Source organism: Populus alba, chromosome 15 (genome assembly GCF_005239225.2).
Source record: "Populus alba chromosome 15, ASM523922v2, whole genome shotgun sequence".
Taxonomy (NCBI): Eukaryota; Viridiplantae; Streptophyta; class Magnoliopsida; order Malpighiales; family Salicaceae; genus Populus; species Populus alba.
The window spans coordinates 12,297,409-12,323,972 of record NC_133298.1 but is presented as its reverse complement, the minus strand read 5'-3'; the positions used below and the strand labels follow the sequence as shown (position 1 = coordinate 12,323,972).

Sequence of the window (26,564 nt, the reverse complement as noted above, 5' to 3'; positions counted from 1 at the left end):
GTGGTAGATCATTTGTTCATGTTGAGCGTCCATATTTGGATGATGATTAAGGTGAGCATTACTATGAGCATGGATACCATGCCTATGATATTCATGTTAAGCATGAGTATGTTGAGCATGAGTTAGTATATGCCTACCGGACCCATCTACACTTATGCCCTATGATTGCAGGATCGACAATGATTGAAGGATATATTTGATGGCATTGTAAAAATATTTAACTTTAATAAATTTTTAATTTATGTTTAATTTAATTATCATTAAATTATATTTTCAATAATTATAATTTAAACTGTTATGCATGATGAGACCACTATTTGTTGGCATACACATAGGCAAATTTGACTACATGAGCGAGTCCAACCATATGTGGTCCAAGCTGATTTTTTATATGTCAATTGTTTTTATCACATCAAGCTTGATCATGGCTTGATCCATCTATTGATTGAGCAATGAAGACGTCAGACACACATGTTCCATCTTAGGCATTGAGAGATGACACCAACACTACAAAACGCGACGATTTTGTTTGGATTGTGTATTGATGGAATGACAATCACATCTATTGGTGTTCATAATAGAATTGTGTTATACGAGCTAACATTTGGATTAGCATCTCCTTCTTCTGAATTAAAGGGGGGTAACATACGTTTTAAGTTGATTGATGAGATATTTTCGACACTAATAGATGATGGTGATGAGAAGGTTTTATGGAGGTACAAATTAATTATGATTTAAATATGTTGATTATTTGTTATAATTATGTTAATTATTATGATGATTTTAATTTATTTATAGATATGTCAGAGCATATATACTTTATTTGTTTGGTAGTGTATTATTTACTAACCTCATAGAGAGATATGTTCCTTTGCTTTATCTAATGTTTCTGAGGAATTTCAATGGCATCCCCAAATATAACTAGGGATCTACTGTATTGACATCCTTGTACAATCATCTATGTCTTGCATGTATGAAAATGGTCAAACATGTCAAAGGATGTTTGCTACTTCTATAAGTATAAATATAAAAAAAATCTATATAATTATTTTAAATTTGAATGTTTTATGCATAATGAAATTAACAAAACATTTTTATTTATAACAATTATGGTCATGAGAACATCTCCATGTGAATAGGCTCCAAATACCGAGATTGCTAGATATAACAATCCAAACTATGAAAGTTACATTTCATCTCTCATTAGAATACATGTATTGCAATGTTATTTTTACAATTATATACATTTATATTGTGTTTTTGAAATTAAAAAAAAATACAATTAAACTAACATGTTATTAATGTTAGGTGGTGTTATTGGACGAGTTTTTAAAAATAATCAAGCACATGTGTTTGTATTTTATCAGAGCAAACTTGATAGACAATATGTTATTTATCTATTTTTTAAACTATTTGTTAAAAAAATAACTAATTGCATGTTTGATATTTATTTAATTTATATTTTGTAGATCATGTGAACACTTTACTTAAAGAAATATAACAAATCCAACATAAAACCCAAAACAAATCAAAACCTGAATAAAAAAACACAAAGATTAACATAAGCTAATACAAAAGGGTTGAGCTGTATAAAAAGATAGGAACTTTACTCACAAAGTGTGAGAAATTCATGGAGCTTTTAAAGCATGCATATATATAGACTTTTTAAAACCTATCTGTTTTTGTTTTTAAAAGTATATTTAAAAAAAATTAATTTTTTTATTTTTTTTCCTTACTTCACATTAATTTCAAATCATTTTAATATATTAAATTATTAATATCAAAAATAATTTTTAAAAATAATAATTATACAGTCCTAACAATACTCATGATAATGACAAGATTACGAGGGTTTTAGGGAAGGGATAAGATGTGTGTGCGCGTAAAATACAAATGTCATTATAAGAAAATAACAAGGTTATTGTTGTAAACAACAATCATTTACCTGGAAAATAGATGGAGAAGCACCTTTTCCATATGCTTACAGTGGGTGGAAAAATTTGGGGAACATCTTTAGATGATGTTTTCCAAACCAAGCTTTATAAGGGAAAATGAAAAGGTCTTTTTTTCTTTTCTCTAATTTGTAAAAATAATGCATTTTTTATATTTTTCTTGGAAAAATAGAGACACCCTTAGGCTTTTCCTTGTGTTCTGCATGAAAACTAAAAATAAAACAACAATAAACTCTGATATAATGTACAGTACTAATTATCCCTACTCCTTTTATTTTTATACATTTTGATTTTCATTCTCTCTGGTGTGAGACATAATAACCTCATCTTTATATTTTAATTTCCCTACGCTTTCCTCACGAAGGGAAAATTTTCCCAGAAAAAAAACGAAAAGAAAAATGAGATGGGAAAGGGTGCTGCAGCAGCAAGGAGTTCAAATAGAAGAGTTAAATGGGCCAGGGAAGAGGTGGGGACACACTTGTAATTCAATTAAAGGAGGAAGATTTCTATATGTTTTTGGTGGCTATGGCAAAGATAACTGCCAGACCAACCAAGTTCATGTCTTTGATACTGGTGGGTCTTCGCTTCTTCTTCTTCTTCTGTTGTCTTTAGTTGTTGGGCCTCTTTCTTTTATAATCTTTTGCAATTTTGGGTGGTTTTGTTTGGTGCTTATACAAAGTTCGATTTTTTTTCCTTTTCTTTTTATTTTTGTTATAATGGGAAGTCATTAAAATTGTTTTTTGGGGATTTTGCGGATGTTTTTTTTGTGTTTTTTGGCATTAATTTTGTCAGTTAATGTTTGGTGCTTAGAGGAAGTGTGATTATTGGAGTTATTTCACTCTCTTTTTTTTCCTGTATCTTGTTGATTTGCTTTTTTATTGGAGTGTTGTTAGACTTGTTTGGTATTTGAAATAACTTGAAAGTTGATTAATGTCCTATTTTAGAGTCAATGTACTATATGGGACCATGAAAGTTTCTATCCCACCTAATGGGATTTGATCGTATCGTACTCTATAGTGCAAGTTGCTTTTGCTACTTGTGAGATTTCATCTTCTCTTGCTGGGGTTCTCGTGGTTTCTTTTAGGATAATTTTTTCAATGTTTTCTTCACTTGAGATTCATTTATGGGTTGCCTTCTGAGTTATTGAATTTTCATCTGCAGTTTCGTTTCCTCTAAATGTTTTTATGCTCTCATTTTGGGTTGCTGACTTGTAGTTAACCAGACCTGGTGCCAGCCAGTGTTAAATGGCACGCCCCCAGTTCCGAGAGATAGCCACACTTGTACAACTGTTGGTGACAATCTGTATGTGTTTGGAGGTACTGATGGGAAGAACCCTCTCAATGATCTGCATATCTTAGATACTTGTGAGTGATCCTGTCCTTAATTTCTTTTCCATTTGATTTTCCCTGTATGTCATGCCATAGTCTTTTACGTGGCCATTGATTTACATAGCTTAAGTGTCAGAAAGCAATATTTTTTATGCTGATCATGAAAGAGTATCTAAGAAATGAGATTTAACATGTATGTTTATGTTGGTTTGTATTGAATCATATGACTTACACTTCCTTCATTGGTTATCATATTATAGCATCTCATACATGGATAACTCCAAATGTGAGAGGTGATGGGCCAGAGGCACGGGAGGGTCATGGTGCTGCCCTAGTTGGCAAACGACTTTTTATATATGGTGGATGTGGGAAATCTTCAGATAATTATAACGAAGTCTATTATGAGGATCTTTACATCTTGAATACAGGTAACTTTCTCCATCAGCAAGTATTGGTTATGATCATGCTCTAGTTTAGTTTACAATTTATGCATATATCAATTTCCTATGCTATACAGGACTACCACCCTGGGCTAACTGGGCTAAGGGGTTTTTTTGTGTGTGCGCGTGGTGGGGGTTGTGGATGTGGGGTTAAGGGGGGCTGAATTGGTTTTTCTAATATGTGCTAACTTTTCATATACTCTTTGGGATGGTCTTTGAAAGTGGACAAGTTTTCCATTATTCTAGTCGATTGTCAATTTCTTGCAATTTGTTATGCTCTGCAGTACCACCCTAGGTTAACTAGGCTAAAGGATTATTTTTTTTGTGTGCGCGTGCAAGCGTGGTGGGGGTTGTGGATGCGGGGTTAAGGGGGGCTGAATCAATTTTTCTAATGTGTTAACTTTTCATATACTCTTTGGGGGTGGCCTTTGAAATTGGACAAGTCTTCCACTATTTTAGTCAATTATCATTTTCTTGCAATTTGTTATGCACCACGTTGAAGACATTATGTCATTCATGTTCTACTTTTGTAGAGACTTTTGTATGGAAACAAGCAATAACAACAGGTACTCCACCTTCTGCCCGTGATAGCCATACTTGCTCATCTTGGAGGGACAAAATCATTGTGATTGGTGGTGAAGATGGGCATGATTATTATTTGTCAGATGTCCACATCCTAGATACAGGTTTTGCTCATTATTTTACATATTATACATTTGCATGCACTTACACCACATGTGCCTGTGTGTGTGTATTTGTCATGTATTTGCTTTCAAACACATGCACATGATTAATTTCAATTATAATTTGAATTGTTAATTCATGCAAGAATGTGTTGCCTATTATTTAGCTTTCTTGTGTTTTGTTAGAAACTCTTGTTTGGAAGGAGCTGAACACATTGGGTCAGAAGTTGCCACCTCGAGCTGGTCATTCCACTGTTGCTTTTGGAAAGAATTTATTTGTTTTTGGTGGATTTACAGATGCCCAAAATCTATATGATGATTTTTATATGCTTGATGTTGGTAAGTATCATGCTATTGTTGATAAAATTTTAGTTGCATAAAAAAATACACTCCCCTCTCCCTGTAAATCCACCAAATTTCAATAATTTTCTTGTCTTTTCTGTAGCTTTGAAAGTCCGAGTGTATTATACATCAACTTGCTATAGTTATTGTTACTTGTAGTTCTAAACATCCACATTTGTTATCGGGGCAGTTGCCACCTCGAGCTGGTCATTCCATTGTTGCTTTTGGCAAGAATTTATTTGTTTTGGTCAGATGCCCAAAAATCTTTGTGATGATTTTTATATGCTTGATGTAGGTGAGTATCATGCTATTGTTGATAAAATTTTAGTTGCATAGGAAAATGTACTCCCCTCTCCCTGTAAATCCACCCAATTTTCAATAATTTACTCGTCTGTCCTGTGGCTTTGAAAGTGTGAGCAGATTATACATAAACTTGTTATAGTTATCTTTATTTGTAGTTCTAAACATCCACATTTGTTATTGGGGCAGAAACTGGTGTTTGGACTAAGGTGATGACAACTGGAGATGGACCTTCTGCAAGATTCTCTGTGGCTGGGGACTGCTTGGATCCACTGAAGGGTGGTGTGCTTGTCTTCATTGGTGGCTGCAATAAGAGTCTTGAGGCGCTGGAAGACATGTACTACTTACACACAGGTTTGGTACAGTTTTAAATGGTTTCTTAACTAAAATTTCTTGCATGCTTTTGAGTTGCAATTTTCTTACTCTGTAAACCCTTATATTTGTCTAGATCACTGCTTGTTTTGGTAATCTCATCCATTTTTTTCATTGCAGGACATACAAGAGTGCAAGATGAATGGCGTCTAGAAAAGTTATCTCTGAAGAAGCAATTGAAACTAAAATGCCAAGAACAAAATCTTAATTCTTCTGTGCGTGATAAAGTTTTAGTCCAAATTGACACAAATGCTGACATTCACCACACCCTGCCGAGTTATGCCCAACCAGGTAAGAAGTGGATTATTTTCTCCCTTTGTATTATTCATCACAGTTTCCTTTCATGAAATCAATCTGGTAGTTTTTCATATCTGAACTAGGGAGAATTGGTTGCCTTATGCAATATCACTAAATATTGACTTGAGAGTGCCTTGGTAGTGTCACTAATTTGACAATTATTTCATATCACAAATAGATTTGTTTTTATCAATCTACAATGAGTTTATATCAGTCTACAATGAGTTTTTGTACGAGTAGCTTTTGGTTTGGAGGCTCGTCAAAACATCTTTCAGTGGCAGTTTTTTCTTCAGGAAAATGGTAAATTCTCTATCTGGAATTAGTGGTCTTCTAGGCATCTATCTGCGTATGCGGAAAATATTATGTATTGTTCCTTGCAATGCAATGTCTTAATGCCCTATAAGTTCAGTGGATGTTCTTTGTTGGGTCAGAATGTACAATTTCTTTTATCCGAATTTACTACTGGCCTAGGCATTTTTTTTTCAGGCAAATGGTCAATTCTCTATCTGGAATTAGTGGTCTTCTAGGCATCTATCTGTGTATGCGGAAAATATTCTATATTGTTCCTTGGAATGCAATGTCTTAATGTCCTATAAGTTCAGTGGATGTTCTTTGTTGGGTCAGAATGTGCAATTTCTTCTATCCATATTTACTACTAGCATAATGTCCAAAAGCACAATTGAGGATTTATTCACCATGCAAATGGATGATATGTTTCCTTTTCTTTTGTGAAATGGAGTGGGGACAAGCTCAAAAGCGCAATTGGGGATAACAAGATTCTATTTCTTTTTATGTGAAAGTGGTTGGGGATAAGATGAAATAATCTTCCTGCAGGAAATGTAAGTTATGAAATATGCTCTTATCAATTTGGGGATGGACCAGGATGAAGGGCTCATCGTAACCATTTCTCATATCCATCGCCTAGTATTTAAGCGTGCCCAGTTACTCAGAGACTGCTGTTCTGTAATAAGACGTGATACATTTTTTCTTATCATTATGTATTGGGCTGCACTGACTGTTTAAGTAGTATGTTCATGGTGGGCTAAACTTTAAGCACTTAAGAGGGGTTATAATGCTTTAAGATTCACGGTATTGGCAAGGAAGAGTTTTATGAAAGTGAAATCAGCTATAATGCCATTTCCCTAGGAGGCTAGGACAATTTCTAACCGGTAGCTCTCACCCCGTGGCCAAATGAGAATGAAGAACAAGTTTATTTGTCTTGATTTGGAAGGTAGTTGAGATATAGTCAACCTAAGGTTTGGTATTGTACAGATAAAGAATGTCTACTGTTGCTTGGCTGGTTAATCAAGGAATTCTGATGACTTTGTCTTCTTGCAGTGAAGAAAGGTTTAGGGCATGTTATTGATTGGGGTTAAACTGTGTACAAGTAAAAGGCATTTGATGGCAGGGATTAGGGCATGTTATTGATTGGGGTTAAACTGTGTACAAGTCAAAGGCATTTGATGGCAGGGATTATTCAGAACAAGTTAGTGACATTTTTGGACAGCTACAAGCATATAAGGTCCCTGAATGCCATTGTGTTTTCTGGTATCTTATAGTCTTTTGGCATCAACAAAACAATCAGGTTGCAGTTACATGACCTGAGTTGAAATCTCCTTTCTGAGATTGGAGTCTTTTGGCATCAACAAAAATGCTCAGACTGATTGAAATTTGTTTGGGATTTGTACACTTAATATGCTTCTTAAGAAAAGGGGAGCTTTTGCAAACGAGTTGTAGATCTGAAATGAATTTTAATTTGATTGAAAAGGTCAGGGAAAAAGGTGAGAAATTTATATCCTGTAATTTTCCAGAGTTGCTAAACTTTCAAGAATAATCTGCGCAATACTGCATTGTTAAATTATGGAAAAAAGCTTTGGCATCTTTCCTGGATCTTGAAAAGTTCTAGATAGTGGTTTCCGGAATTACCACATAATATTCCAATAGTGGCGAAAAGGAATTTTGTGCATTGAAATTTATAAATGCTTCCAATTTCCAACATTTATATTTCTGCATGATTCCCTTTATTGCAACTTTATTATTTACTTTCCTGGCGATCAGTATACTGATGCTTTTTGAGTCATTCTGTTCGTGGTTTAACTTCTTTAAGCATGCAAATTAAGTTAGGTGTGAACCTTTTCCTGGTTACTAATTCTCTTTATTAGCGTGACAGTATGTTGTTTAAGACCTCAATAATGATGTTATATCAGCTGAAAACAAAGAGAAGCCAATTATGACTTACCTTGATGGTAACATGATAAGACTAGCACTTGGGCCAGTGTGGCCAAGGTTTCATGATGATGTTAATGGTCATGGTATGAACTGTTCTTTAAAAGGGCATGCTAGTTGAATACTTAACAAAATTCGTGCTTTTATTTGCAGGCAGAGAAAATTTCCCATTGAATCAAAGACAACTTCATCAAGGGAAGAAGACATTTCAAGCCAAAGTTACTGAAAGCCTTCCACATGGATATACCATTGAGACCACTGTAGATGGAAAGCCTCTACGTGGAATATTATTTTCCAACAAGCCAAGTTCTCCCCAAATAGTTAACCACAATAACAGCAGGTGAGAATATGGTGTTTTTGTATTTGCTTAATTGGCAGTTATTGCTTTCACTGCATTTCCCATGAAACTTGTGCTTATTTTCGCTACATGCCCATATCAGGAAAAGGGCAAGTGCAGAAATTGGTGTGGCATTGAAGGGTGACCACAACAGCAAACCAAAAACTTCTAAAACCCTCAAGCAGGATGCAGTAGAAAACATGCAGCCAGACAATGCTCATGAGAAGGAGTTCACAGCACAGGAACCCAAGACAGAAGCTGCTTCTGTCCCTGATTTGAAGAATCTGGCTTCTTCTAATGTTCATCAGTCCCATGAGGTTGAGACCGATTTGCCTTTTTTCTTTGCTAAGTATCCTGCCTGTTCATTGAGTGCTCTGAATTTTGTTCTTTTTAGGCTAGTGCCTGCTTCAAATGCTATGCTCAGAATTGCATAGGTTCAAGCATGGTGCCCTGTATTGAATTTGCAGATTTTTTTTTTTTTATTAACATTGCACAAGATTGATGGAGCGATTGTGAATGAAGTGTGGAATAATATTCGTAGCTTGTTTTTCTTATTAAATATGACTTGTTAACAAAGTTGGACACTTTACATTAATGAAATGTTTTATTGATAATTTGGTTAATGTAAATTACACACGCACACATATCTATGTGTTTTTATGTTTGCGTGCACTGTTATGTTCTCAATAACAGCCTATAATGCTATATAATGGCATTATAGTCATTATTGTTGTGAACACTGTTAATGGCACCACAATACTGAATAACAGTAATGGATCCTCTGACACTGTTAAATAACAGGTGTTATTTAAAACCATTCTCATATGCATTGTAATAGCCAGCTCTGTTAGCTAAAAATCATGGGATGTCTGGTTTAATCATGCATCTCCTTGTGCTCTGGAGCTTCAAAGAGCTTTTGCTTGTATACCAATTTTTATCATGAGATTGTCCAGACATACACTATCATAACATTCATTCAAATGTCGAGTGCATAACCAGTTCTTCATGTTCGCTAGTCTAAATGTGAATTCACCATAATTTTTTTTTCCTGGATTTTCTACAGGCTCCTCAAAATGCAGAACCACCAGTGGCCCCTACCCTGAATTTGAATGATGATATGATCTCTGATGCACCAAACTCTGATACAGAATTTTTAAAAGAGAAGTCTACCCCAGGAGAGGACTCCACGACTTGGTTTCTGAACCAAGGTATGAAATCTAGGAAGCATTTAATTTTATAGCCTATTGAGGCTGGCAAAGCTGAATCCTTCCCTGGCTTATCACATTATATTTCTAGATTGGGTTACAACTAGAAAATTGAAAACCATTTGTCGTTGAGTTTGCTTAAGGGTTTAGGGGTTGAACCATGAAGTTATAATTGTTTCTGACCTGTACTGCGCATATATTTGATAAAGATAAAACCTCATTCAAAATTTTAAGAATTTTATCATGGGTGGCAATTTATGCAACAAATGAAACCAAAATGACTTTCTTATTTGGTACTGAAATCTGACAGGATGGAGATGTTTAGAATCTCACTCAAAATAAGCCATTACTAGTGCCTTTTTAACTGTTGTCAGTTTTTTTGCTATAAAATAGTAAGCTATGGTTTGTGTAAATATGAGCTCTGATTTACTTAGATTATTACAATTTTATTTTCTTTTATGAGAGAAAATAAAATAAAATTTGTTACGATTATCTTCAGCTTGTCTGTTGTATTAGGAGTCTACAAACATTTTGTGTTGAGTGTTGTGTTAGGGTTTCTATTCACCAACCATCAAGATAAATGAGTTAGTTGATTCAGACCTTTTTGAAAAAACAGTACCTCTATCCTCATCCCAATGTATGCAACCTTAAATCTGCAATTTGTTTTCCTCTTGGAATTGCATTTCAAATCACCCACCTGATGAAATGCCTTTGCTATATTGACAATTGCTTCCAAATTCAATCTTGTATGATCCTGACACGATCAATACCTCAATCCAAGATTGTTTTTAACTTGATGAGTCCTCCATGCAGAACTCTTTTTTGTCATGTGGTTTGTGGAGTTTTTAACGTGAACTAATTGCTGTTGACAGGTGGCCAGACAGACACCAAGTGCTGAAGTATAAATGATCCATGGATATCAACTTGTTAACCCTTAGGAATGACTTGATACAGACCAGCTGCCTCTGTCCATTATGACTTGAAGGTGGTCGTAGATGTATTGGACTGGTGATCTACAGAATCTGCTCTCCGACCGGTGTAATCTACCTCCTACCAGTACTTACCTTTTCCTTTATTTATCAAGTACTATTTATCCTGATTCACTCTAGTTACATGTGGTTTTTATTTACCTACAGTAATATCTTGATTAGTTACTACTTAAAGTTCCATCTTCTTAGTTCTTACTATAGCTTTTTAAGTTGAAAAAAAAATCTTTAACAAAAGAAAAAAACTAAAAAAATAAGGACCAAACTAGATAAAATAATACACCATAAACTTTGATTGAAGAATGAAATTGAAAACCAATTAAATTTAACAAAATGGCCAAGAGAAAAATTAGAAATTAAAAGAATAAGGATGAAATTAGAAAGGATAATATATGATAGATTGTAATTGAAGGATGAAATTGAAAACAAGTAAAAAAAATAAAGATTGAAATTGAAACAATCAAAACAAAAAGAACAAACGTTTGCTTTTTAAAAGATAAGAGAAAAAAGAAGCAAAAAAAGAAACGGTTACTAACAACAAACCACCTATCATTAGTTAATATGCATCACACCAGGAAGAAAAGGACACAACAAAAGAACACGAACGGCTTCTCCAAGGTGCTTCGATCCACGCGTGTTCACTTTGAACAAAGTGAAACTGAGGGACTCTTTGTCTGAAGATGCTCTGGAAAAGTTTTCTCACATGGAATTGTTTCAATAAAACAAGTTAAACTGTGGCCCATCATTTTTGCTACCAAGTGGAATCTAAATTATTTGCCTTTTGAATTCTAGTGCACGTCACCAAAAAGCTAAATTACATGGTAAATTTATTGCGGCTATGGACACTTTTTTTCTCTTCACCATGTCACTATTACTACCTTTTTGTCATTCTAAAAAAAATAATAATAATTAAATGTGTTTTTATTGAGATATTTTAATATTTTTACACGATATATTAGTCATTAAAAATTAATTAGGGATAGAAGAATCTTTTTCAATTTTCTAAACATTGTAAAATGACCTCGTCAAAGTTTTTTAAAACTAGCACATGGGTGTTTATGTCTTTTTGATCTTTTCACTTTAATTTTTTTTATTATTATTACCAGGTTTTTATCGAGAGTAATTTAATTTTTTTAATAAAAATTAATTAATATTTTAATTAAAAAGACTAATGGCATGTGAGGGTGCCTCTACACTATGAGAGACGTGTGCCATGTTTCTTGGTGGTAGAAAATGTCTTTTCTTCGTGTCTTCAGAAGCTCTACCATGTTTCTTGGTGGTAGAAAATGTCTTTTCGTCATGTTTTCAGAAGCTCTACAACATCTTTTTTTTTTTTTAGAGCGTGTTTGGCAAAGTGATAGTGATTGCTTTTCAAATAGCTTTTCGTGCCGAAAAGCATGCCAATGATTTTTTTTTATTTTTTAAAAATTATTTTTGATACCAGCACATCAAAACGATCCAAAAAGTACAAACCGAACTCAATTTTAGCAAAAAAAAAAAGTTTGAAATTTGCCAAAACGCAGGTGGCAACGCAGAGACAAACGGTCTCTTAGTGTGGTGTGTATCAGCAGTGATGAGGTGATTTATAACCGGTGATTTTTTTTAAAAAAAAAAAATTTAGGTTAATCTTTTTTATTGTTGATAGTTCAATTTCAATTCTTATTATTTTAAATTTTTATTTGTGTTCTTGAACCTTTATGAAAGTTTTATTTATTTTTAATTTCATCATTCAATCCCAATTTGTCATATATATATATAATTTGGCTCTTATTTTTTTTATTTTTTATTTTTGTTATTGGTCCTTTTGTAAGACTTTTGGTTTTCAATTTTATCTTTCAATCCAAATTCATAGTATATTATTTTTTTTTCAATTTGATCCTCATTCTTTTGGAAGTTATTTGTCATTTTGTTAAAGTTATTTTTCTTTTCAATTTCACCCTTCAATTTTTTCAATTTTTTCTTGGTATTTTTGTTAAATTTTTATTGATTTTCAATTTCATCATTAAATCTACATTTATGGTATATTTTTTTTTTAATTTGGTCCTTATTCTTTTAAATTTTTTTGGTCCTTTAAAAGTTTTAAGTCTATTTTAGGAAACAATTATATGTTTTGTACTTGAAAGGTATTTTTCTATTGAGTTAGTTAATTTATATTGAAATTCCCATGTGTAGTGTGCACGACCATTAATTTTAACAAAATAGAATTAGTTGCTTTTTTAAGAAGTTGGATCTGCTGCCACAATTAGCAATTAGCAATTAACTAGCCTCGGTTTATGTTTATGCGATTTGTCCTGGGGCAGAATATTTTTTTGGTGTAAAAAATAATATTTAGGTATTGAAAAGTGATAAAAAAAACTTAAAATATCAGTCATGATAAATTTCTAATAATGATAATTAGGGCTAAATTTAAAGTTTAATTCTCAATTAATTAAATATTGAATGATGAAATTGAATTTTTTTTTCAATTATACAAAAAAATTTAAAAAATAACAATTAAAAGAATGAGAATCAAAATTAATATAAAAAATAAAATTTATATTTAATTGAATAATAAAATTGAAAAAAAAAATCAAATTAGTAAAAAGATAAAAAAATAATTAAAAAGAATAATGATTAAAATTGACATAAAAAATAAAAACAATATTATAATTAAATGGTAAAATTAAAAATAATAACAACTTTTAAAAAGGGACCAAGGAAAAAAATTTGAGATTGGAGGATGAAACTGAAAACAAATAAAACTTTTAAAAAGAGTCAAGACAAAAAATAAAAAAAATAAAAAAAATAAGGATTGAAGTTGAAATACCAACAACCAAAAGGGTAAAGCTGTAATTTTCAGGGAAGAAGAGAGATAATAAAAAGAAAAAAAAAAGAGAAAGGTTTGTCGTCACCAAATTAGATCATTATTAGTGACACGCGTCATACCAATAGGAAAAGAACATGACTACACTTTTAACACAACAAAAAAAATATTTTTGGATATCAAGAGGCGCTGCAAGCACCGCTTGAAGGCCACAGACACCTCTCACATATCCCCGGGTGTGCCCAACATATACACCCATTTTTTTGTTTGTTTTTTTATTTAGCCAAATACAAAATTTCTCTTTAGATGACTTTTTATATATATATATATATATATATATATATAAAACCATTATGAAAAACCAAAAATGCCCCTTTATCTCAAGCTATTTTTTTTACTTTAATGGTATTTTTATCGTTGTACCGTGCATTTTAATTTTAATTATTTTTATATTTATGTAAATATCAAATTGTCCCTCATATTAAATTATAATAACAAAAAAATCAATGTAAAAAATAAAAAAAAAAATACCCCTTAACATCAAGTTTAATTTTTTTGCTTTCAAAAATATTCTAATGGTTTCATTGTACAATTAAGATAAGAAAATATTTATTTGTTATCTCTCCATTTAAAAATGACAAATACAAATAAGTCATGTAAAAAAACTTTAATAACTTTAAAAACTTAATAAGTTTTTTAAGTGAAGCAGAAAAAACATTATTATACTATTCCAATAAACAGTATAAAATAATTTGAAGCTATAGTGATTTCCCAAGACGAATTAGCTATTCTTAATTTTTATTCCTATGTAACAAAACTATCCCTCAACCTTTTTACTTTCATATTATTTTATATACACAAAAACCATTTGTTTCACTAACACAAATACTAACAATCATTTAAACATAGCTGTTTTTTATTTTATTTTTTGAAAATATATATATATATATATATATTCTTTTTTATTTTTATTAATTGGGATGTTTTGATTAAATAACCAAAAGTTATTATTTTTTATTTAATTTTACTTGTCAATTTGGTTTTTTTTTCATATTCACTTCAATAGACCAAAAAAATCATTTATATTTTCAATAGCACTTTTTAATATAGGTTTAACCAAACACTCATTGCTTGTTTTTAAACTCCATAACAAAATAAAAACAATCATAATCAAATATCCATTGACTTTAATTTATTGACACAACTTTAATTCTCAACCCTCTTGCCTACAACAATAATTGTTACTTAACTTATAAGCACATCAAGGTTAAACAGAACTGTAATTGACAGAGAAGGGTATTAAAGAATAAAAACAAATGCAATAAAAAGAAAATTAAAATCCTTTTATTTTCATTTTAATTGAGTATCAAACCTTTTAATTTTATCTCAAATGTAATAAAAGATATTAGACGATATAATCGTTTGGGAACGTGATGCAAACTGTATTCCATAAAAATTCATTTTTTTGCTAAAAATTAAAAAAAAAATTATATGTTTTAAATCCTTTGATGTGCTAATCTCAAAAATTATGTTTTTTTAAAAAATATTATTTTAATACATTTCGACACGAAAAACATTTTGAAAAGTAATTATAACTACACTTCGAAACATGCTTAAGCTATTCACTTAAACAATTCATCAAGTAAGCACTTCTATTATATGTATCTTAAAAAAAAACAATTTTATTATCAAATAAAAGGAAGATTTACAATGATTTGACACGAAAATTAATTACTAGAGTTGTTTTTTTATTTTTAATAAGAAACACTTAACGAACACTTGCAAATTGGATGAAATATTTAACAATCACTAATAGTGAATGACTATAGGGGTGATAATGTCTAATATCTCTTATTTTTAGGGAAAATGAAAAAAAAAAGTTTGAGATTCAATTGATAATAAGGTTCAATTGATATTAGGACCAAATCGAGGTTTCTCCTTTATTTTTCTAGTAAATAATGAGCCTCAAAATCACAATGTTTTTGATATAAGATGGGATTAGCAAAGACTGAGACCATCGCCATTGAACATGTTGTTAATTAGTTGATTTTATTATTTTTATTATTATTATTATTATTAGTTATATAGTTTATGCTATGTTCATTAATATTGAAGTCCCAAGACTGGTGAAGTTGAGGTGCCTTCCTGAAAGGAATGTCACATATTATATCGGCTGAGTTAAAATCATATTTTCTTCCACTTTTTATTTATAATAATAATAATAATAATAATAATAATAATAAATTAAAAATATCAAAGCATGAAAACTCAATTTTACCCTTTCAATTGAGGGTTTTTAATTTTTCTAATTAGTTTTGAATATCAAAGAAAAAGAGTTACGAATAAATTTTTTAAAAAACTATATTATAAGAAAAAAAAAAAAAAAAGTGAAACAAGTCGTGCTTCATTAGAAACAAATAAATATATAGAAAATTGAACTTTTTGAAACCATCAATGACTAAGCTACTTTATTGGAGACAATTATTGTAGGGTGCAGACTTTTTTGATATTTGGTTTGATATTATCGGACAAGATCTTGCCATAATCTTATAACTTCAGCAGGTTAAATAATAATGTTTTTAACACCCCTAACTTGTTAAAAGTTTTTTTAAAAAAGGATATTTATAAGTATGGTAATTGTTTTTTTAAAAATATATTTTGTTTGAAAATATATAAAATAATATGTATTTTTTATTTTTAAAAAAATTATTTTTGAAACAAATATTTTAAAATTATTTGAAAATATTAAAAAATATAAATTTTACTACATCTATTTACACCACAATCCCAAACAAAATTTTTAATTTGTTTTGATGCTTAAAAAGTATTTTTTTTTTTAAATTTAAATTTTTTTATTTTTTCTAATTAATATTTTTTTATATTTTAAAATCATTTTAATTTTAATATATTAAAATTAAAATTAATTTTTGAAAAATAAAAAAAAAATATATTCCCAAACATGCTAAAACTCCAGCACCACAAATTGTTCCCGCTGGCCATCCTTCATCCATCAAAATCATCAAACCCTAAACACGACTTGACCTTGAAATCTTCTAACAACAAATAAAATTAACAAATGAAGGTGAACGAGTGAGTTCATGTTATCACGGGCTCTCTGTTATTACATAGTAAGAGAAAATCAGCAACTTTTTAAAACATGCATCAATCCCCCACCGTCACGGTTTTACCAGTCATAAAATATATAGAAGAAGAACCACAGAGCCTAGGCCAACATTAGAAAATGGTAAGAGAACTTGCATGGCAGTAAAGGACATTTAATTGGTGCCATTGAATCTTGAGGATCACTCCCTACAAATTCAATTTTTTTTCATCAAATTCAAATGCGGACAAGCACGGATGTCTGCTCCGTGAAGCCCACCTAGAAATGCACCATACATGCAAACAAGTGCGAAATTTAGTAGTAAAGTCTTCTACTTCAGACATAATACATAGAGATATACTGTTTTCCTTGAAATTCAAAAGGTCATAGAACAACGGTGACCAATGGCTCCACCATCTATGTCATGATGCCTCATTTCCCACCACCAGCACCACCAGCACCAGCACCAGCACCTGCACCAGCACCACCAAACAGGAAGTCCAGTGAAGATCCACCGCCAGGAGCTGCATGCACCTTTGTTGTTGGGCGGTCCTGAGCAGAGAATTTCCAGAAAATCACTTTAGAAAGAACATTGCCTTTTGTAACGAGGTACAAAAAGGAGGAAATTGTATGTTTCTTTTTTTTTTTGACTAGTTGCCTTTGAATATCAGCAAAAAATGCATGTAAACGCACCAGTACACCAAATAAAAGATACCGAATGCCAAAAATTCTAAAGCAGGAATAACAATCTATCAGAAAACTGCACTTTTCGGTCACATGAATCACCTACAACCACCACCACCTAAACCCATATACTGGTGCCAAACGTAAAATAACAATTATAAACTATCAACAAGCTTGCACTTGTTACTGTGAGGATGAAGCTTCAAGAAAGAGTTCAAACTTTTGAAACGTGACTGGAAACAAAGGGAAACAGAAAGATCTTCAGGTATTATCTAATGCTAGATAGAACATGAAGCCAGATGGCTTACAGGCATAAATGACAGCGTTACAGGCTGTTACAAGGCCAGTAGAGGTTACTTCCCTAGTTCAATCCATGTATTTGGTGAGGCACTGTTAAACCTCTGGCACCGGTCACATAAGCCTATTTCTGTTTACCAATCCCACCCATCAGCGCTTCAGAAGAAAATACAATAATGTCCATCTCATGTATAATGGTATAACTGTTATTCTGGAGTTTTAAATTGGAGGGCGAATGAGATGCATAGTGTCAATAAGCAAAGTAAAAGGCCTGAAAATGAGGAATCTTGATCTCTATGGAGCAGCAACTATGATATCGAATCCCATGGAATTCTCAAAATGGAGGAGCAATAATTTACCATGACACACGCATTCATTTTCCAACCGAGTGTTCAATTATAAAGCTTAACCAGAACACATCCCTTTGTAACGAGGATGACAGACTTGCATAACAATGTGGTAATAAAACTAACAATCAACCTTCACAGGAAGGATAAACTGAATCACCGAGTGAATAATAATAATAATAATAATAATAATAATAATAATAATAATAATAATAAATCTCTTGATAATCCCAAGGTTTCTATTTCACATCCAAAATGCTAGCTAGAATGTTAGGTTAGTGTCGGAGATTTATAACTAAAAATTGTTAATTATCAACTCTAGATAAGATCCAGTTTGAGTATTTTATCAGCATACCGTGAGAAAGTTGCCACAGTTCTGCCCATCAGCACGGAAATAGTTATTAGTGGTGTTGGGTTTTGCAGGAACACCAGCTGGAATCTGCTTGCTGACCTCTGCAGGCTCATTGGCTACAGGGAGGCGGCTGCTCTGAGGAGTCTCAGCATTGGTATTGGTGGGCTTTGGAACTGGAGGAGCAGGAGCCTCTCCACCTCCAAAAAGGTAGCCCAAAGAACTCTGTCCTCCGCCGCTGCTCACTCCACGTCCCATTATCTCGATCCAACTGTTATATGAGAAACCCAAGAGAGGAGATGTTCGTTAACATATCAGAAACGGAAATCTAAGTCTTCCTGGACAAGATTATGATGATCCCATCTTTGTATGGTTGCCGAGAAAACCTTAAATTAAAACAGTTTGTTTGATCTAGTTTTCCAGCATTTTCTCGAGAAACAAACAGATATCAGAAAATGGCATTGGTAGGGAGAGAGAGAGAGGACTTACCTGTCGGTGATATTTTTCTTCTTAAATCTGATCTGAGGCTCAAGTGCTCTATCTCGCTCGAGGGACTGTAAGCCTAGGGGGTTGCTTTAAATTGACGATGCTGAATAATAGGAAGGAGACAAATTTGCGTTTGACAATAGTGTGAATTTTTTTTCCCCAATAAAAAGGGTGTTTTTAGGTCTGCTGGTATTCCATCAAAATTAAAATCTTTTTTTAAATGACTTTAAAGACTTGATTTTTATAAGGGTACATTCAATAAAAACTAATAAATTCTCTCTTAAAATTACTAAGATTTACATTGTTATTAATTTTAAAATTTATAAAATTAGTTTAAATATCTATAAGCCAAATATCTATATTAATAAAAAAATCTAATAAATTTTTTAAAATATAATCCTTTCAGTTAAATTTTGTAAAAAATAAAAGTGATGTGGTATTAAAAAAAAGAGTAATACTGTAATTTTATGAAAAAGTAGGGCTTGAAAAAAAAAAAAAAGCAGAACTTCTATTCAAATACAATATTTTGTTTATTCATAAAATTAAAAAAAATTAAAAAACTTTTAAAATTTATACTAAATTTGAAAAACACTTTTTAGAATTTCTTTATAGTTTTTCTTTAAACTCAAAAAACAGTTTTCCAAATGAAAAAAAAAATACATTAACAATACAATTTTTCTTTTTTGATATACAAGTAATTTTTTTTAGCAATATAAAGATTAAAATTATTTTTTTATATTTATTTATTGTCATATTTTAATGTTTATTATAAATATAAAATAAATATGTTTTTTGAGTTAACAATATAATTTTTTTCATGATAATTTCTAGTTTAAGTTAAATAAAATCAATATTTTAGAATTAGATTATTACAAATATAGAATATTAAGATGATTATAATAAATTTGATTTTGATTTTTTAAGAAAAATAATTGTAATCTTGGTGCATTTTTTATTTTGTTTGACAAAAAAATCCATCTTCATTTTTTTTCAGATTTTTTTTATTAGAAAAGGAAAAGAAAACTAAAAAGAAAAAAGAAAAATAGTTTTATGTTAGTGAACAAACCCTTAGGCTACCCAAACAATAATAATTGTCTCTTTATTTTATTGCAGACCATTATATTAAAAAAATTCTCAACAAATTTAAAAAATATAACAATAACATTGACAAAACATCAATAGATATAAGTGTACAAATATTTAAAAATAAAAAAAAGAAGGAATATATAAATTAGAAAACTCTAAAATAATTGAAAGTTTAACATATTTTACAAAATGTACAAAACCAAATATTGCCTAATTAGATAATAAGCCTAGTAAGATTTACCAATATTCCAAGTGTGGATTATTGAAGATCAATAAATAAGATATTTAAATATTTGAGATACATTTTAGATTATAAAACATACATTTTGGACTATAGACTACACTATATTGGATACTTGACAATACTTGAGATTATAGTAGTGCAACTTTAATGATTGACATCAAGAATTCAAAATTCACTAATGGATATATTTTCTTGCTTGGAGGAGCAGTCATGCCTTAAAAATCCACTCAATAAATATGTATTGTAAGATCTATGATGAAATTATAGTTTATTGTTTTTGACAAAAATTAAAAGGAAATAGGATGTATAATGGTAAACTTAGATATATACTTTATAAATATAATATTAATAAACACTTACTGTCGAATAAAATTATTTTTATTAACTGTATAAACTCAAAGAAAAATATTGTTAAATCAAATACTATAGGCTTAACATGAGAGCTTGTATATAATTAATTGAGGGGAATGTACTTGAAGTCTTTAAAATATATATATATATATATATATATATATATATATATATATATAATATATAGTGTGATGATAATCATATTTAGTTGATTGAAGATCCCAAAATAGATTCAAACAACGCAAATTAATGATGTCCCAAAAAATCCAAGTAGCTTGGGGCAAAACTTATATCTTGGATAATTAGTTAATCTCTTGGTTTTGAAAATTTATTCCACTCTTCCTACTCAAGATGATTAGTGGCTAATGTCTGATATCTGCAAAAAAATCTCTTTGGTGAATTTGAGAACTTTCTGATGAATAAATCAATGATTTTTTAAGAGTGCTTGCAATAATATTATAGAAAAATGCTATATAAATAAATATATAATAAAAAATGAAGATTTTGAAGCTTTTATTTAAAGGATTTATAATTAATTTATAACCCATGAGTTTTTTTATTGAGATGAGAGAATAAAGTATAATATTATATTGATAGTATGTAAGAGAGAAAATATTCCTAATATATATATTAATATGGATAAAAATATAATGATTTCTTAAAATATTTTTATATACTATTCTTTATATAACATTAATATTAATTTGACGCAAGGACGGCATTTAAAGGATTTTTTTGACCTGTTAAAGGAATAGAGAGATAATGACCCTATATGCACACTTAAGCACTTGTTTACGAAAAAACGACTTGGCTCAGAAGCGGTTGAGTCCCGAAAAAGTGTTTGATTCACAGGCGTTTAGCATGAATTGTTTTGTTCCATCAAGCACTAAGTTTGTTAGAGAAAAAAAAAAAAAACAAACAAGAAGTAGCAGATCTAGTTTATTATACTCTGGAAACCGTGCAATATATATATATAACTGGGTAGCTTGAGGACTGGGTTATAAAGAAGAGTATAAATAAGGGACGGAATTGTAACTTGTCTGTCAGCAGTCGGTCTTCTGGAGCAGTGTCCTTCTGCACACACTAAGATATCTTAAACGGTATCCCTGCAAGAAAAAAATAAAAATAAAAGTCGAAAAGACTTCTCAGTTCTCACCTTCCTTTTGATTTACTTTGTATCTTTCCTTCTCCTCCCTTCTTGAACAATTCTTCACCAATTTTACACTCTACTTTCAAATCGCGGCAATTTCTCTCAGGTTCTCTCTCTTCTCTTCTCTTCTCTTTGATTTTATTTTATTTTCCTTTGAAAGTAACTGTTATCTGTTTCATTTGATTTTTCTATTGCTTTGATAAACCTCGTGTCTCTCTCTGTTTTTTTTTTTTTTTGAAAATAAGATAAGAGAGAAAATTAGGTGTCCTTCTTTTAGATTCAGTTTAAAAATTGGTTTATGCTAGCAATAACAATAAGCTTATTTACAACTTGCAATTACCTGTAAATATTGGCTGCGTTCTTTAAATTAATCAATATTTTCATTTTGCAAATTTGGAAAATTAAAAAGAAAAGGATAAAAACAAGCTCACTCTCTTAGATAATGTCATTTTTTTTATTGGTTAGTGTTATTGGATCATATTGTTTTGTTTACTTGTAAGTTTTATTGATTCATAGAATCCTGAATAATAACCATAACATTCTTAAGCCTAGATTGTTGGTCGCAGGTAAAAAAAAATAATAAAAAAAATTAACACAAGGTTTTATATTCGATCGATTTCTTTTGTTCTTTGTGAAATGCACAAGTAAATTTGTGGTAGGATGAGATAGTTCGAGTATGGCGCTCGATCATGATTCTGCTGAGGGAGATCATTTGATGAATGTAGAGAGAGATAAATGCTTAGAGGATACAATCAACAACAATGCTTCTGAAGCAGTTTTCTCCGAGCAAGAGGGGGCGCTTCCGATTAAGAACATTGCTTTGCATTCAGTTCTCGCAAAGGCCATATTGAAATATTCAAGAAAGAAGAGGAAGAGGGCTAAGAAAACTTCATCCTTACTTAAAGATACATCAATCGTAAATAATACTTTTCATTCGGTTCTCACAAAGCGCAAATGTAATGTGCTACTGAAATATTCAAGAAATAGGAGAAAGAAAAGTTCATCCTTTGTATATCACAGGAAGATGATAGAGTCACATGATTCCTCACAACATTGTGCGGAACCCATGGTGGTGGCAGGTCAAACTTCGTTGGATCAGTCAAATGAAGTTCGCTCCTTCCATGTCATGGAAAATAACGTAGAAAGAGTACAAGTTGTTGAGCATGCTGCACCAGTGCAGGTTGCGGCAAATGTTTTGGTTGAGATGTCCTCTGACTGTTCACCGGGTGACTTTGCATGTGAGGAAAGTAAGATCACTGAGATAAGGAACAGTGTTGATGTGGAAGCTTCTGTCAAGGAGGTGAAGATTCCACAAGCCTGTGCACTGGAACGACCTCACATTGGACGTGTCACTAAAAAGCTCCTTATCCTTGATGTTAACGGACTTCTAGCTGATATTGTTTCATATGTTTCTGCTGGATATCAGGCTAATATAGTAGTCTCTGGGAAGTCAGGTGAATATTGCTGTGTAAAACGTCTTTGTATGGCTAGAATTTTCAAAGTTCTCCTTTCTCAATTAATTGTTAAATTCTAATTTCATCTCCACTTGTCTCTTTTCAGTTTTCAAAAGGCCCTTCTGTGATGATTTTCTGAGGTTTTGCTTTGAGAAATTTGATGTTGGTGTTTGGTCATCAAGAACCAAGTATTGTTCTTAGTTCATACCTTTGATAGTCTTATACTCCATTTCTTAAAGTTTTTTCGTATTATTTAACATTAACATCAATGCTCTCTATATCTGTTTGCAAATTAGCGTTTGTTTTGGTGGCCCTCATTGTATCTTAACTGTATTCTCGTTAATTGCAGGAGAAATGTGAACCCGCTGATTGATTTTCTCTTTGGTGATTCAAGGCATAAGTTGCTTTTCTGTTGGGTAAGTATGCCTTTCAAATTTAATGTTCTCTTCTTTTGTGCATGTCAATAACTAAGGGAGCTCTGGGTTACATCCCATTCACTGTATTTTGGTGGGCATGAATGGAACAGAACAAAAGGGTGTTTGATGGACAACTTTCCATCCTTTTGAGCAGGTAATTGGACTCAATGTTACTGGTTCATATGGGGAGTTTTTCCTAGTGAAAGTAGTGCCATAGAGTTTGCTCACTGTCTCTTTTGTTACTTCTGTTCTTTGCTGGATTAGATAATTTTTTTTCCTGCTTGTAACATCAATAAAAAAGTTATAAATTTTACAAGCATGGCTTTGCACTGAAAAAGTTATCTTGGCACTGGCAACAATGCCGGATTTGAGCATTGGTTGCAGGTTTGATCATTTTAAGTTTAACCAGTTCTTTTTCGGAATTACATCTAGGTGTTTTTGGCAGGATCACAACTCAATTTGATTGCTGTTGAATAATTTTTTTCTTTTAATAATAGTTTAGGTGTCAAAACTATCAACTTATACATGGTACCTGAACTTCTGTTATCTATGTATTTTGGTTGTAGTTTGAAGAACTTCTGAAGTGCTTCGGTTAATTGCTTCAAGATCTCTTAGGATTTTGTAAAAAATTCAATTCAGGCGACTTTATTGGTGTGGTGTTGTTGAAAGATGCAGCCACTTAAAGATCACATCTCTTGGCTGTTGTGTTATTGCTGCTGTAGCTTTTCTTTATCTTTGTTTTTTTAGCTTAACAATGTTCAACTTCTGATGATTTTTTTCATACAGGATCAATCTCACTGCACTGATACAGGATTCACCACAGTCGAGAATAGGAGCAAACCCCTGTTTTTGAAGGAACTAAAAAAAATATGGGAGTATCTTGAGTCTACTCTTCAATTGAATAAAGGAGAATATGATGAATCAAATACGTTATTGTTGGATGATTCACCATACAAGGCTCTATGCAATCCAGTATGTTTTATAGTTCTCTCTAATTTCTCTCCTTGTGGGTGTGTAACTGGTTTTGCGTTGGGTGACATCTTGACACCATTCTTTATCTAATTTTATGTCAATGTTTTGTTGTTTAGGTGCACACTGCTATATTTCCTCCTTCATATGGGTACAGGGACTTAGCAGATTCTTCATTAGGTAAGACGCTTGAAATTTAGATGGAGGCTTCTCTCTCTTTTGGAAAATTTAAGGTATACAGGAAGCCACTTTGCTATAAACATCTGCATGCTCCTGCCCAGGTATGGCAGGCCAAAGTTTGAGCCCTTGAATGAACACTGAGCAATCAATATACCTCGCTAGTTTGCATTACCCATGTTTATATTCAGGGTTTCAAATCCCATGTTTTCTCCTCTATAACCAAGAAGATCTATGTTTTTTGTACAGGAGATGCATTAATTTTAGGTGCCATTAAAATGAAAACAATATTGACCGCTCCTCCCTTTTGGATCTTATTTTGAGTTGGCACCTCCTAATCTCTATTTGCCGTGCTTTTAGTTTCTGAACCGTGATTACGCCAGTTTTAATTCCTATTCTGAATGCAGCTGCGATCATCCTGTGCTTTCTTTGGTGTAATTATCCCTCTGAGAGGCCTATTTTGTTTGAAGAAAATATGAGACTAATGCAGTAATGTTCCTTTCCTGTTCATGTTTTCTAATGGTTGTTTCTCCACATGGTTCTGAACAGGACCAGAAGGTGATCTTCGGGTATATCTGGAGCGATTAGCTGAGGCTGAAAACGTCCAAGAATATGTCGCACAACATCCATTTGGTCAACGAGCTATTACAGAATCGGATCCATCCTGGGGTTTCTATAGCAGGATTGCAAGTGCCGATTCATGTCAATCCCAGAATGTTGCCAGCACCTCCGTCACTTGTCAGCCATGACCACGAAGAAATGCTTCCCGTGATGATTTTTGACCCAGAATGCTTGTGCCTGAGCTGCTTCTGAAGGCTGACTGGTGTAGAATATCTTTTGCCTCAGGTTGGCTTCAGCCTTGAGACGAACAGGACACTTCAATGTATTTTTAAGGACATTTTTGTGTGTATTAATCCACGCTAAGCCAATAGGTTTAGACTCTCGCAGCCTGATGGTGATGTTTTTTCAACAAGCCAGGTCTGTGATGAATAAAAAGATAATAAAATCCTTGGCCTGCAGATGACTGGCATTGATGGTGGAGGTGGAGATCTCGTGTGGCCTCCTCGTGATCTGACGTCACGCCTAGGAGTGGAGTCACCAGCTAAGATAATAATGTCCCGTCCCATGTGGTGGATAACCTCTTTTAGAGGGCGGTCAGTGGTTATGATCGTCTGCATCTATTGGGCCCACCAGCACTTAATGCTGGTCCACAACTTCTGAAAAGCAACTTAAATAAGGAAGGTCGTTGAGGTAACCAAATCACTAGAGAAAATGGCTGGTCACTCGTCCATTTTGCATGTGCAATAGATGTGGTTTGATGGATTCCACATGACCTGGCAATGGCAATGGCATTTCATATGGATGGTTTTTTAGGAGGCCGCAACGGCTCTTCATCCAGGATTAATAAATTCCTAGAAGTAATCTCTCCTTGTTTTCCCAAGGAAGAGACGAAGAACATATAGTTTAATTGAGATCTAGAAGCATCAATGGACGCTCAGCAATCAATATATCTCTCCCTATAAGAACACTTCTTCAAATTTATAAATGAATACGACGATGGTGCAGCGAAACCCTTTATAAAGCCTTCATCAATAATTAGAAAGAAATGGAACCTCGCTTTCATGAGCACTTCTATAAAACAAAACTAAAGGTAACATTGGTTGACTTCGTGAGGATCATCCAAGATCTATAGGAATCAATTACGAGTGGGACATAAGGGAGCAGTTTGTAAGAACTAAACAAATAGATATCTATACTTTGATAGATGAAGCTACTTGTTATGAGAAGATGTTAGAAAATAAGCATAGGAGAAACCACTTATAGGAATATACCTAGTTGGTTATTCAAATAATGTTGTGAACACATATTCCTTGATTGATTTAGAATCAGATTAGGAGTTTTAAGAAGTCTAACAATAACTCTTACGATTCATATATGTAAAAGAAGGGAGTCAATTTAAGATCTTGAAATTTAAAAAGCCTAGAGAAGCTATTAAACCTAGTAGCAAACTGAAAAAGACAATTAAAGTGGTTAAAGAAAAAAAAGAATAATTTTTTCATAACCCAGTTTTTCACCTCGGTTTCAAAACATTTTCTAAAAAATAAGAAAAGACAAATTTTCAAAAAATATGTTTTCAATGCACTTCATCCATTCACTTTTTTTTTTAATGAATTTTGACTATT

General features: G+C 32.0%; 3 protein-coding genes across 4 annotated transcripts; 2 read left to right on the top strand and 1 right to left on the bottom strand.

Moving 5' to 3' along the window:
- The first annotated feature begins 1,991 nt into the window (after positions 1 to 1,991).
- Positions 1,992 to 10,645, top strand: LOC118033385 (uncharacterized). Its single transcript, XM_035038341.2, has 11 exons — positions 1,992 to 2,525; positions 3,167 to 3,316; positions 3,541 to 3,708; positions 4,254 to 4,406; positions 4,590 to 4,742; positions 5,235 to 5,399; positions 5,538 to 5,708; positions 8,094 to 8,280; positions 8,381 to 8,594; positions 9,341 to 9,485; positions 10,355 to 10,645. The coding sequence occupies exons 1-11, from the start codon at positions 2,351 to 2,353 to the stop codon at positions 10,378 to 10,380; spliced, it is 1,707 nt and encodes a 568-aa protein (XP_034894232.1). The 5' UTR covers positions 1,992 to 2,350; the 3' UTR covers positions 10,381 to 10,645.
- A 5,885-nt stretch (positions 10,646 to 16,530) lies between these two features.
- Positions 16,531 to 18,696, bottom strand: LOC118033403 (protein SPIRAL1-like 3). Its single transcript, XM_035038380.2, has 3 exons — positions 18,538 to 18,696; positions 18,055 to 18,319; positions 16,531 to 16,923 (listed from the first exon to the last, which is right to left on the bottom strand). Exons 2-3 carry the CDS (start codon positions 18,304 to 18,306, stop codon positions 16,804 to 16,806), a joined length of 372 nt encoding a protein of 123 aa, XP_034894271.1. The 5' UTR covers positions 18,307 to 18,319; positions 18,538 to 18,696; the 3' UTR covers positions 16,531 to 16,803.
- Positions 18,697 to 21,259: 2,563 nt separating this feature from the next.
- LOC118033404 (uncharacterized) lies at positions 21,260 to 25,400 on the top strand. 2 transcript variants are annotated; one of them, XM_035038383.2, is made up of 7 exons: positions 21,260 to 21,471; positions 22,025 to 22,819; positions 22,926 to 23,007; positions 23,169 to 23,235; positions 24,022 to 24,207; positions 24,324 to 24,384; positions 24,931 to 25,400. In XM_035038383.2, the coding sequence occupies exons 2-7, from the start codon at positions 22,042 to 22,044 to the stop codon at positions 25,128 to 25,130; spliced, it is 1,374 nt and encodes a 457-aa protein (XP_034894274.1). In that variant the 5' UTR covers positions 21,260 to 21,471; positions 22,025 to 22,041; the 3' UTR covers positions 25,131 to 25,400. The 2 variants fall into 2 exon arrangements, with proteins under 2 accessions (XP_034894274.1, XP_034894272.1); XM_035038381.2 differs by having other exon boundaries at positions 21,261 to 21,471; positions 21,932 to 22,819.
- The last annotated feature ends 1,164 nt before the right edge of the window (positions 25,401 to 26,564 follow it).

Bases quoted from the DNA above. Each gene is read 5' to 3' on its own strand.
- LOC118033403 (XM_035038380.2), bottom strand. From the start codon at position 18,306: ATGGGACGTGGAGTGAGCAGCGGCGGAGGACAGAGTTCTTTGGGCTAC. The intron at 16,924-18,054 runs GTATGCTGATAA...TTCTCTGCTCAG, and splicing joins ACTGTGGCAACTTTCTCACG to GACCGCCCAACAACAAAGGT.
- LOC118033404 (XM_035038383.2), top strand. From the start codon at position 22,042: ATGGCGCTCGATCATGATTCTGCTGAGGGAGATCATTTGATGAATGTA. The intron at 23,008-23,168 runs GTATTGTTCTTA...CGTTAATTGCAG, and splicing joins GTTTGGTCATCAAGAACCAA to GAGAAATGTGAACCCGCTGA. The intron at 24,385-24,930 runs GTAAGACGCTTG...GGTTCTGAACAG, and splicing joins CTTAGCAGATTCTTCATTAG to GACCAGAAGGTGATCTTCGG.
- LOC118033385 (XM_035038341.2), top strand. From the start codon at position 2,351: ATGAGATGGGAAAGGGTGCTGCAGCAGCAAGGAGTTCAAATAGAAGAG. The intron at 2,526-3,166 runs GTGGGTCTTCGC...GCTGACTTGTAG, and splicing joins AGTTCATGTCTTTGATACTG to TTAACCAGACCTGGTGCCAG. The intron at 4,407-4,589 runs GTTTTGCTCATT...GTGTTTTGTTAG, and splicing joins TGTCCACATCCTAGATACAG to AAACTCTTGTTTGGAAGGAG.